Raw genomic sequence first — 13345 nt, forward strand, 5'->3', positions numbered from 1 at the left:
TTTTAATTTCTAATCAATGCATCATAACATGTTATGGATGCATCTTGAAGTTTATTATGCACATGTTATGCAAAAGCAATTGTTAAAATGGGTTATGATTGCATTATACAGCCTTGATAATGCATTTTAGCATGTTATGGATGCACCTTGAAGTTTATTATGCACATGTTATGCAAAAGCAATTGTTAAAATGAGTTATGAGTGCATTATACCGCCTTGTTAATGCATTTTAGCATGTTATGGATGCACCTTGAAGTTTATTATGCACATGTTATGCAAAAGCAATTGTTAAAATGAGTTATGAGTGCATTATACCGCCTTGTTAATGCATTTTAGCATGTTATGGATGCACCTTGAAGTTTATTATGCACGTTATGCAAAAGCAATTGTTAAAATGAGTTATGAGTGCATTATACCGCCTTGATAATGCATTATAACATGTTATGGATGCATCTTGAAGTTTATTGTACACATGTTATGCAAAAGCAATTGTTAAAACGGGTTATGAGTGCATTATACCGCCTTGTTAATGCATTATAACATGTAACGGATGCATTCATAGGTACTGAAAACATATGTTCCTCATGGAAAGTGTGACCACAACTGTTTCCAAGTTTTGCCAGATGTGGGATCTCACCTGCCATTGAGCAGCGCGAGCAGCTCTCCCGCATGGTACAGGTCATTGCGCGTGACGCGGCTGAAGCGGAAGGAGTTGAGGTTGCAGAAGGTCACAGCAGGGAAAGTCATCATCGGGGTCGAGATCTCGTCCAGCTTGGTCACGTGTGGGTACTGTAGGTAGAAGCGCACACGGTCCGCGCACACGAACACGAGGAAGGAGAGCGAACCGGCGAAGAAGATAATCCACAGGCAGCGTCTCACGCACAGGCGCTCATAAGTGAACATGTGGGCGATGCCGTGAAGCGTGGACCTGCTCGCGAAAACCTCAATAGGCGCCGGTCGCTCACAGTCCACATTGTCATCATCGGTTTCTCCTCTAAGGTCCATGATTGCTGACAAACTCAAGCGAGTGAAGGAGAAACGCTGAACCCCGGAGGACGCGCGTAAAAGACGCGAGTGATGGAGCGCCAAGTTTCCAGCCCCTTTTATCCTGCGTGGTTCTTTACTGGGGAAAAAGTCCAGCCTTTCTGACTGATGGGGCTTTTACTTTCATCCCTCAAGAGAAAACCAATCGATCCGCGACGACTGATTGAGACACCGGAAATGAGCTTTTTTTTTTTTTTTTTTTTTTACTTCTTCTTATTCTTTTCCCTCTCAGTATATTGTGTGGTGTTTAGAATGAAACGTGTCATGTAGGATATTTCCCTTAGAAGTGCTGATATCGTGTACTAACCTATTATTAACGTACAGAAATATTCTCCTGCTGTCTAAATAAATAAAATAAATAAATAAATTGTGAACTCGATTCGTCAGGAAAATATATATATTTATTTTTTAAAATGTTATTTAAAAAAATCAATGATTTGTTAGAATGTTAAGGGGTTAAGAACAAAACAAACAGCTTCGTTAGAAAGAAAAGAAATCTTCATTGTTGATAAAAGTCTCCATCTCTGTGGTCCATCCGTTCAGCACGAGACATCAAAACAAAACAAAACAACAACAACAACAACAAAAAACCGTAAACACAGAGACGCGAGGAAGGAACAAAAATCCTGTAAGTGCTCGGTTTATCCGTCTGACTCTGTGAGGTCGCGAAATCCGACTGACACCTTCTCAGCTCTTCTCTCAGTTACTAGTGTCCGAGCTGAAGCCCTGAAACCCTCCCGAGTCCTTTATGAAGGCTCGTTGTGGTGGATGTGAAAGGAGAAAACACACCGACTCTCTCTCTCTCTCTCTCTCTCTCTCTCTCTCTCTCTCTCTCTCTCTCTCATACACACTCACGCTCTCTCACACACTCACACAGACGCACACAAACACACTGCGACGCCGCGTCCACATCAGTGCACCATTAGCCTTGGTTTTGGTCCTTCTCGACCATTTTTGTGTCCGTCAGAGGGAGGGGGGGGTAGGGAAGGAGGGGAGAGAGAGAGAGAGAGAAGGGGGGTAGGGAAGGAGGGAGAGAGAGAAAGAGAGAGAGGATAGGGAAGGAGGGAGAGAGAGAGGGGAGATAGGGAAGGAGGGAGAGAGAAGCAGGGAGAAAGAGGGGGGATAGGGAAGGAGGGAGAGAGAAATAGAGAGAGACAGAATGAGAGAGAGAGAGAACGAGAGGGGGGATAGGGAAGGATGTGGAGAGAGAGAGAGAGAGAGAGAGAGAGAGGCAGAATGAGACAGAGAGAGGGGGAAGAGAGATGGAAAGAAAGAAAGAGGGGGAGAGAGAGAGAGAGGCAGAGAGGGGGGAAGAGAGAGGGAAAGAGAGAGAGAGATAGAGAGAGAGGGAGGCAGAATGAGACAGAGAGAGGGGGAGAGAGAGATAGAGAGAGGGAAAGAAAGAGAGGAAAAGAGAGGGAGAGAGAGATGAGGGGTTGCTGTTGGTGATTTTTGCTGACGTGAGCTCGCCACAGACTGTGAAGTGTCTGAATGTGCAGCTTTTAGTCTTGTCTAACAAGATTGATCTGACCTACCTGGTCACAGTATGCTAATGTCATTATCACGGCAATCATACATATAATCCCTGTAGAGAACACCAATGCCCCAGTGCAAGTCATGGATTTACCTAATTATTTCACAAAAATACCCATAGATGTCACTGAAGGTTTCAAATGCTTGCCCTGCATGTCCATGGTCATGACTTGTAAAACACCACCCCATATACCTGTCATATATATTTACAAATGCTTATAAATTAAATTGCATCTTGCATTTCATACAGATTTGTTTTTTCAGGTGAGGTTTCATGCTCCGAATCTCGGTTTTGCAACATTCTAAAGGTGTTCTACTGCACGGATTCAGATATGAGGTATGACATGACTTTTGCTTTGTGCATTATCATGCTGGAAGTAATCAGTACAAAATGGTAAATCACTTTCATAACAGATTAATAAGAGAACTGTTTGGTTTTATCAGCATCATTAGACAACGAAATCTGCCGTTGCTTATAAACATTGTCATCCTTGAGGTCTTCCTGAGAGAAAAAAGACATTTTTAGATGGAAGCCCACATTTGGCTCTGTCTCTATTGTCTTTTTTTATTCTATTAAAGATGTGGTTTGTTATTTCTGAAAATAACAATTTCTGACTAATGAAAATAATAAAAAATGAAAAATAATTGTAAGAAATTTATCCATTACCATGTACGAGATCTTATTAATTTCTTCATCGCCTATTTATTATAATCTAAAAAGAAGAGGCTTCTGTTTAGATTTTTCTGGCCCACAAAAGTTAGCTCCTCTTTCATGCCAGAATAAGATCATTCGGTTCTTCTCACTTTTATCATCATATGTGAAACATGACTTTAACAATACCATAAATGATACTACATTTCTGTTTGTTGTTGAATTGTTAATTTCAGGCCTCAAAATAAAATCAGGATCGTTTTTTTTTTTTTTTTTTTTTTTTGTTCCCTAAAAAAAGCTAATCAACCTGCGGACATAGCTTCAAATTAAGAGTTGAGAATGATGAGGCTTGTCAGTGTTTTTATTGCAACTGCAGTTCACATAAGAGGTAACAGGGGGGATGTAAACATTACAAACTGCTCCTTAAAATTTAACTGTCCATCTAGAGCATCAAGTAGCCAACAAAATAAGCCACTCGCTAATATAACACCTGTCCAGTGGTTATTTTTAATTAGCATAAAAATGATGGCATATAACTTATTACAGGGAGAAAAATACTTCTATGCTAATGTGCACTGTGTGCGCTGTAACTAACATTGTCGTATCAGCTATATCTCTTTTTCACAATACTTTACAATATCTCAGGTAACTGCTGCTATAATACTAATGTGTTCATTCCAGTATTTCTGCACATGTAATATTGACTGAACATACAGTATTTACATTGGTCAGTGCTGTTTTTTATGTATTGTCTTTTGTGTATTGTCTTATGTGCATTGTCTTGTATTTTTTGTCCCGCACTGTCTTTTGTCCTGCACTGTCTTGTCTGTCTTGTCCTGCACTGTCTTTTGTCCTGTACTGTCTTGTCTTTCTTGTCCTGCACTGTCTTGTCTGTCTTGTCCTGCACTGTTTGCACCAGGTTGCACAGATGTACTTTATGTACAGTATCTAGGACTTACTTACTAAGTCCTTATAGTTCTGTCATTGTTCTATGTAGCACCATTGTCCTGGAGAAACGTTGTCTCATTTCACTGTGTACTGCAACAACTATATATGGTTGAAATGACAATAAAAGCTTCTTGACTTCACTTGACTTGATATCTTCAGGTGAAAGCGGGTCATCAGTTACTGAGATGTACTGTAAATATAATAAAGCACAGCTTTAGCCCTAACCAACTCAGATCTATTCATATGTTTCTGCCACAAATGTATAGATTTTTACATATAATTAAATCTGGTTCATGTCAACTTTATTGAAATTTGTAAACGATGTGTATCTTTATATTTGGTGGACAAATGTTTGTGCCATTATATATTTAACTGAATAAAATACATGTCAATTTAGCTTTTGTACACCATCCTACTTCAGGAGTGTGTGAAACAGAGCAGTGGAAAAACAGGTATACAATTTTTATACCTACAAAATATAGTGTAACTTATTTATGATTTATAGTTGGTAGTTTTTGTATCATTAGGTGTTTTGAAAACTTGTACAAGTTATCAAAATTCCAAAGTCCAAAGATATTTTGCATGAAGTACTGAGATTCTGCATAAAGTATTTTTCAGTTTTTATGTTAAAAAAGGAAGACATTTAGCACATAAATATTACTAAACAAAAAAAAAACAAGAAAAAAACAACAGATGAGTTATTTATGTTTATTATTCATAATAAATTATACATTAATTATTTTATACATTATTTAGGTGCCCTGTTTAAGTTTAACTTTTTGTGTGGTAAAGTATTGAAATTCATCATTTAGTGCGAGTTTATTTGGTGGGGGAGATGGCTAGCTAAACTAGTTGTGGTGGCTAACTTTGTTAAGGCTTTGTGTTAGAAATCAGACCGTGTGTTCAAATCACAACACTAACAAGCTGCAGTGGTTGGGCTATTGAGCCAAAAGCTTAACCAGATTAGATCTATACTGTGAGCTGCCTTTTTGTACCATTTAAGGTGTTACAGTACTTTATTATATGGTATTGTAAATTTAAAGCATTTTCCTGGCATTTTCAGCTGTCAGTAAACTACATGTACTATGTTTTTCCCCATACACTTTTCTAGATCTAGATAAAAACCAGAATAATAGGATTCACCACTAGCTTTTCAGTTCACACTAAAACAACTACAGCTGGCATTAAATGTTTAACAGTTTAACAGTCTGTCTATACTATAAAGAAAAGAAAAGAAAAGAAACATTAAAAAATATATATAATTAAAAAGAAAATTTTATATATATATATATATATATATATATATATATATATATATATATATATATATATATATATATATATATATATATGAGAAATGACTTGATGCAACGATCCTGTCAACACTATTTGAGAAACTTACAGCCAGAGGGCGAGAGGAAGCCGTCCGTGAAATTGCACATAATGCATCTTTAATCCCCATTTGTTATAGTATTGACTCTGGTCTGGTGTCTGTGTCTCTGATAGTATCAATACAAGAAAAGATGAAATTCTGGCTCAATTAAGGGATTTTCCTGTCCATTTAGTCACAGTTGGATACCAGGTTTTGGAACCTTTCCCTGCAGCTGCGTTTATTGACACAACTTTAGGAAAATGCTCATTAATTTAATGACACAGACATGATCATTATACACATAGATACACCTGAGGGCCTACCGCTTCATTCACAACTGCATGTTTAAACCATTTTCATGAATCCCGTGATAGAAAAATCTGGATTGATACACCATTAGCGAGTTTGCAGGATTGATCTGGAGTAAAGGGCTTTTCCCCTTAGGTTTGGCTAAAGGCTTTATCTCTACTCCAGCAATCTGGTTTTAAAAAGATCATGTGACACTTCCCTCTTGAATCATGACCTTGTCAATGGTGACGTCCTTGCTTTATTGACTTGAATCCTGTAAAAACCTTTATCCAGGCTTACAGAAAAATGGCTAAATTAGATAAGATTAGTCTGAATTAAAAAATAAAACAAAAAATCACTACGCAATCAAGATAAAGTGCAGTTCTTTAAAGAAGAGCAAAGGAACAAAGGAACAAAGCAATAAACCGAGGTGATAAAAAGCAATGAAGCTCATTAAAACCATTATAAGAAAAATAATAAAGAATAATGCTTGCACAGTCTCAAGTAGCTTTTTTAAATGTAGTAATTGACGGCACATCAAGAATTTTTAATGGAAATCATTTCCAAATCTTGCATGTTTAAAAAAAAAAAAAAAAAAGAACCTTGGATCTCGTTTTGTGTTCCTGAAATGTTCACAGATAAATTAGCCCAAAAGAAGCTCCTCACAGGAGCTTGTGAAAAGGAAAATAGTTCTCAGTTTACACTTTAATGAAAAGGTGTCAGGTGGAATTTCTAGAAGCCCAAAACACTGCAGTGTTTAGTGTTTACTCTGATTTATCACACAGGCTTTTGAACCCATTATAAAAGCCTTCCTTTTGTTGTATTATGTGTTAGAGCAGGGCAAACACTAAACTCTCTTGTATTGTGACCTACCACATCATTCATTTGACACTTTTGCCCTAAAAATTGATCCCAAGGGATAAATCAAGATCTTCCAGGATTATAATGCAGTATAAAAAAATCAAACCAAACAATGCAATATTATTGTGTGATTTAGCGGAATAGAAAAAAAAAGTATTTAACATGTTGAATTCAAACTCATTTATCTATCAGGAGCAGTTACACAAGAAATGTGGTATCCAGCTAAGAAATGTATTTACAGTATATCATACAAAAGCTTGTCAATTCAAGTCAAGTCAAGTCAAGTCAAGAAGCTTTTATTGTTATTAAAAAAAACATGTTATATATGTCAACCATATATAGCTGTTGCAGTACATAGCGAAATGAGACAACGTTTCTTCAGGATCAAGGTGCTGTATAAAACAAAGTCAGGGATAAGGACATGTAAGTAGTCTTAGCCACATAAAGTGCAACTGTGCAACCTGGTGCAAACAGTGCAGGACAAGACAAACAAGACAGAGAAGACAGTGCAGGACAAAAGACAGTGCAGACACAAAGTTACAAGACAATACAAAACGTACAAAAAATACAATACACAAAAGTAACAGAAACAGCGCCGAACGACCAGTGTAAATACTGTATGTGAATACTGTATGTTCAAACTATATTTCGTGCAGCAGCATTAGAATGAGCACAGTTTCTTAGCAGTAGGTCCTTGGGATAATATATAGGACTGTGCAAAAAAAAACAGCAAATGACTGAAATATTGTATTGTACTGTATGTGCAAAATGGCTGAGATGTTGTACAATATGTTCATGTAAATATATTAATAAGGACACACTTACATGAACCCTGTTTGATTTACTGCAGTATACACAATACAGTGTACACAGTTCTGTACAAAAGTCATAGACACATAAAAAAGAAATGCAGTGTAGCAAAGATACATAAAAAATAATGAAATGAAGCATTTTTCAGTTTAAACACTAACAAAACTAAACAAAGTCAATATTTAGCGTGACAAACTCATCGCTTAAAACAATGCAATTCGTGTAGTGTTACATAGCATCTTAGAGAATCTGCCACAGTTCTTCTGCAGTCTGTCACACTTGCTTCTTTTTTCATACAAAACCCAGCTGGCTTCATTATGTTTTTTTCTGAAAAGTGTTTTGTTGATTTTTTGTGTTGATTTTGTTTTACGTCATTTGATAACATTTAATTTTTTGTTGGAAATGTGGTTTGAAGATGGTTTTGTTATGACTGAGAACATCTGTCTGGGTGCAACAAAAAAAAAAAAAAAAAACATTTGCACAGGTCTGTGTGTGTATACGCTTTATATTTATATTTTCATCTGCCTTTGATAGCTGGCGTGCTGCAGCGGGTAAGCCGGAAGATTTAGCACAGGTTGTGTTTAGGAGGCAGGTTTTCTGTTTAGTCGTCACTTTCAGTTGTTTAATTGAACAGCTCAGTGAAAAAGGAAGACAATGGTAATGTGACAAGATCAAGTTGATTTTGATCAAAATTAAACTAAGCTAGAGTTCTATGACAAGTGTAACACAATGTAATAATTAATAAGGACGTTACAGCTAAGCTCAATGTTTCTTTGGGTGAGTTTAGCTGAGATTCTAAATGCAAACTCAAGTGTAGAAGGTTCGATATGGACTATAGGAGGGATCAAATTGACAAGCACAAATTTTAGCTATCAATCCCAGATTTCTTAATTTTCTTGGTCCAGCTAAGTAAAAGACACTTGTTTCATATATGCATGTTTTAATGGAACCTTTCTCTGTTGCCATCTACAGTACATAGCTTTGATCCAAACTCCTCCATGGCTCATCTGGCACCTTATTGTGTTTGTGCGGTTGCAGGAAATGAAATGGGCCGCTGCTGCATGAAAGCGAGGGCGGCAAGGTAATTGGTAATGAAAGCGGCGGACAGTTGAGAGCGCAGCCAAAGATTTATTGACTGTAAGAAAGTGTCCTGAGACCTTTTACAGGAATTCCTCCGCAGAGAAATTAAGGAGCTCTTTGAATATGCACGAGAGGGAGATTTGCTGTTATATCATGAATGAAGCAACAAAATGGAGGAAGACTGTCAGAACTAGCTACACACAAAAAAACAGCGTTAATCACTTGGTATGTTGGAATTGAAATAGCTGTCAAGAGGCAATGTTGAAAACGTTGGCATGACTCAACCGGTGGCCTGTTATCAATCTTCTTTTGATTTATTGCAGTAGTGAGGTCTAATGTTATGGGTGTCTCACGGATCTCTTAGCATCTTCTTTGTGAATAATAACTCTGTGGTACAACCAGATCAAAACCCTTTTCGCTGAACTTGTGGCAGTAAACAAAAGAATACTCCAGTGTTTGAATTACATTTAGGCAAGAAGATGGGGGTCTCATTGTTTCCAGATTTGGTCCTTTTTAGTTTGTGTATATATGTATTGAAAGTCTCATGTCTACATTAATCTGGATAGATCTGAAAACTGCACTGCACTCTCCATCTACACTTGTGTTATCAATTACTTTTGATAAACAAAACATTGCAAATGCTGTCTCACATTTCAGTCCTTTGCTGTTTTGCACAATCCTTTACAATATCTCGGGTAACTGCTGCAAAAATATTGTGTTCATCCCAGTATTTTTGCACACGCAATACTGATTGAACATATAGTATTTACACTGGTTGGTGCTGTTTTTGTTTACTGTCTTTTGTGTATGGTCTTTTGTGTATTGTCTAGTATTTTTTGTTTGAACTGTCTTTTGTCCTGCACTGTCTTTTTGTCTTGTCCTGCACTGTTTGTACACCGGGTTGCACAGATGCACTTTATGTATCTAGGACTAACTTACTAAGTCCTTATAGCTCTGTCTTTGTTTTATGTAGCACCCTGATCCTGAAGAAATGTTGTCTATATGTCGTCTAACAGCTACATATGGTTGAAATGACAATAAAAGCTTCTTGACTTGACTTAAATGTTTGCATGAAAACCTAAGAAGCTTCGGTCTACATCTTTTCCATTAGACATATATTTACTGTCTGTCACTCTGACTTTATGCAGCAATGTTGATGAAAAAAGGAATGAGATTGTAAAGTTGCAAAGGCAGAGGAAATGATGCAAAGATGAAAAAAAAAGCACTTTCAAAAAGCTCAATTTTCACTGGATAAAAAAGGCATCTCAGAGGACTGAAGGCTCGAAAAACTTAGAGAAAATGATGTGTTTTCAAATGTATCTGGAATAATGTGGCTGTAGCCTCACATTGCATCGTGTGCTGTTTCATGATGTAAAGTCCACTTGAAAGTAGTTGAAACTTGAAGATTTAAAGATTTTAACACTTTAATAGATGATGACCTACAGTATTCATGACCTATGTGCACTATTCATTTTTTTTGCATGGTCCCTGCTTGAGACCAAAGGTGAACATGATTATTTTTGCTGTCATGAGTGTGAGCAGTCAAATACGATCTTGCGATATTAAGAAAACAATCACATTCATTGACGTGGCAGCATGCATTCACTCATTCATTAAAACACATTAAAATCATCTGTACTAACTGTCTGGACAAGTCACAGTGATTTAAATGATCCTACTGGATAATATTTTGGAAAATAGAAGCAACTAAATGAATTCCAGATTGTCTTGGGGAGGTTGACACAAATATAATATAATCAATTTGAAAAGAAAAATAAAGAAAGAAAATCCCTTCTGGTTTAGACCAGCTTTAAATCTGAATACAGATACAGATATAAACATTTGAAACACCAAACAGATACAGATACAGCTAGTGGCACCTCTATTACTGATGATTGATAGGAACTGCAGCATGCATTGTATAAGATTAGTCCACTCTAAACATTTGTTTACTAAGTACAGCAATTATTTAATCATCTGCAGATCCCTTCATTAATCAATCAGTGCAATACATTACAAATGAGATGACAAAGCTTAGAAGACAAAAGTAAAAGTAAAATATTAAAAGTAAAAGTAAAATATTTAATGTAGGACATATGTTAATTGTGCCTCTATTTGTGATACAATTTTAGAGGTTTGATTTGCATTCACTGATGTTTCCTATATAAACTACTGTGGCAGCATAAATAATTGGTATATATTAGAAAGAGTTAATAAATTATCTTTATAGCATAATATCTCACCCAAGCTAAGCTCTGGCCGCCGTAACGCATGCATTTCACACTGCTGGTTTATGCAATATGAATATTTAATTTCCAAGTTTATGAAAATGTATGTAATATTTGTTGTGGGTAATTGTTTGTATTATATCTTTTTCTAAATGGGTATAAATGGGTTTATAGGGCAAACCTAATAATAGTTCCTACCAGATTTACAAACATTTAATCAATGCTGATTTTCTTCATACTTGAGTGTGTATGTTAATAAAAGACACCTGTATATTATGGAGCATATTCATAGCAGAGCTGACTTACAGTACATTTAGTGATGTCTATACGAGCCTCTATAAAATATGCAGAGATACAGTCACAATGTCATGAAAGAACATTTATAAACTTTTATTTTTGTATAAAAATCTGAATCTTCCCTATATTGGGAAAAACCCAGACAATCATGTAAGGATCTGCAGGCCTTGCTCACCATGGATAAGGTCAGCTTAAATTATTTCATAATTAGAAAGAAGCTAGACAAAAAAGACATCTAGAGGAAAACCCTCAGCAAAGCAAGAGCAATGCAGAGATTCATTTCACAATTGCAAAAAAAAAACAAAAAACACCTTTACAATGTTCTGTGGGCTGATGAGCAAAGGTAGAACTTTTAGGAAGATATAGTTCCCATTGCAGCTGGTGTAATAATCAACGGCTAAACATAGTGGTGGCATTGTGATGGTGTGGGGATGCATTCCTGCTGCAGGTTTGGGGCAAATTGGCATAATTTGCAGAACCATGAATTCTGCTTTCTAAAAGGAAATCTTGATGAAGTATGACTGGTCATTAGTCCATAATTTGAAGCGTAAATAAATTGGGTTAGGCAGCAAATCAACTATCCAAAGGATAAGAACAAATCCATCATTAAATTGCTTACAATTAATTAAAACAATTACAATTACAATTAAGAAAACAATTAAGCTTATAAATTAGCCTTTATCATTCATAGAGTTCAAGATATTACTTGAACTCTATGAGATGCAGTTTGTTTTCCAAAGCCTCCCGGTGTGGCTTATTAAAGCAATTCTGCTTTAGAGAAGAGGTAGGTGAAAGACAGCTCACCTCTTATCTGAGGCAATTGGCTGCAGTTGATGGTGCTAAGGTGGCAGAACATGCTGGTTCCCAGGTGACTCTGTGGCAGAATCGCTGCTCTCCTCACCCCAGGCTGGGGCAGGATGCTAATCCAGCCATTGAGGGGTTAAATCTCAGTGATGGTTCAAGCCCAGATAAAATCGGAGGGTTGCATCAGGAAAAGCATTCAGTGTAAATCATGTGCCAAATAAAAATATGCAGATAGGATAGATAGATCATCTGAGGCAATATCGAACAGGCAGCAGCCGAAGAACAAAAAATTTTGCACGTGGGTGAAGTAGGTGTTGCATAGCCTTTTTTCTTCTATAAAAGAAAAGAAGTTTTAAAAACTGTGCTTCTTGTTTTCACATTCTCATTCTCCTATATTACATTTTGTATAAGGATCTGAAGCTATTTGATCTGGAAATATGCAAAAGCATAGGAAATCAGGATGGAGCACATTCTCATTCACAGAATATGCCTTTTCTCACAGTTTTTTTTTATAATTATAAATAAATGATCAATTCTGGAGTGGATACGACATTCATGCTGATTTTACATTACATTCTCCTATGCTCAAAATGATAGCAGATGCTCCTTGCTTCCTTTGGCCTGCCCGTTCCTAGGGAACTGGCCCTGAAATGAATCATCACTGAGCAAAAAGCTCTTGACCCCACTATACTGCACTCCCCGCACTTAAAAAAACAAAACAAGGAAAAAGCCACTAAGTTTCTCTAAACAACTGTTTCTTTGGCAGCATAATCTGAGATTTTGTCAGCATTGCAGAAGGGATCTTGGCTGGTCCTGGAGAAACGGACAGATGGACCATTTCCTGTAATGAGGCCCTACAGCGTTCTCCAGGAGATGAAGCCAAGACAAGAGTCACATGAAGGAACATCAAGGACAGACCCCTAACATAGAGAAATTAACCTACACAGACCCTAATGTTGATGCCCCTCCAATAAGGAAGAAAATCTGAACTGTTCATACTGTATATTGAATGTTTAAATAAAGAAACTAGCACTTACCAGCCAATGTGTTCTACTGAATATCACCTCAACATTAAAATGGAATTTCCTCTTCATTCTTGAAGACCGGAATGTGAAACGTTAATTAAATGTCTAATTAAAGACATAAAACCCCAAGTTCTCAAGATTACTGGAGAATATATGGTGAGTAATAAAGTAACAGTTGGAGCAGGTAATCACAGCTTCTGATAATTCATTATTGTACTAATGTCAGCTAAATATTAAATAGTACCACATTGTGTGTCTGTTACTTGAAAGGTTTTGGTAAGTTATTCAAAGCATTTACACATGAAACTTGGCATTCATTAAAATCTTGTGATTTTAGCAGAAAAAAATGCTTCTATCCTGCTTGTGCTCCTGAGTGTGTATAAATTTGTACATAATAAGGTTA

The 13345-nt window shown here is 36.6% G+C and overlaps 1 protein-coding gene across 1 annotated transcript in view; it reads right to left on the reverse strand.

Annotated features, from left to right (window-relative positions):
- LOC125140740 (acid-sensing ion channel 1-like) overlaps positions 1-1569 on the reverse strand; it is a 61810-nt gene extending 60241 nt beyond the window's left edge. Inside the window, exon 1 of the mRNA XM_047810252.1 lies at positions 638-1569. Within this exon, the coding sequence (XP_047666208.1) occupies positions 638-1005 (368 nt within the window). The 5' untranslated portion in view covers positions 1006-1569. The remainder of the gene's footprint in view (positions 1-637) is intronic.
- Between the last annotated feature and the right edge of the window lie 11776 nt (positions 1570-13345).

This window comes from Tachysurus fulvidraco, chromosome 2 (genome assembly GCF_022655615.1).
Source record: "Tachysurus fulvidraco isolate hzauxx_2018 chromosome 2, HZAU_PFXX_2.0, whole genome shotgun sequence".
NCBI classification, from domain to species: Eukaryota; Metazoa; Chordata; class Actinopteri; order Siluriformes; family Bagridae; genus Tachysurus; species Tachysurus fulvidraco.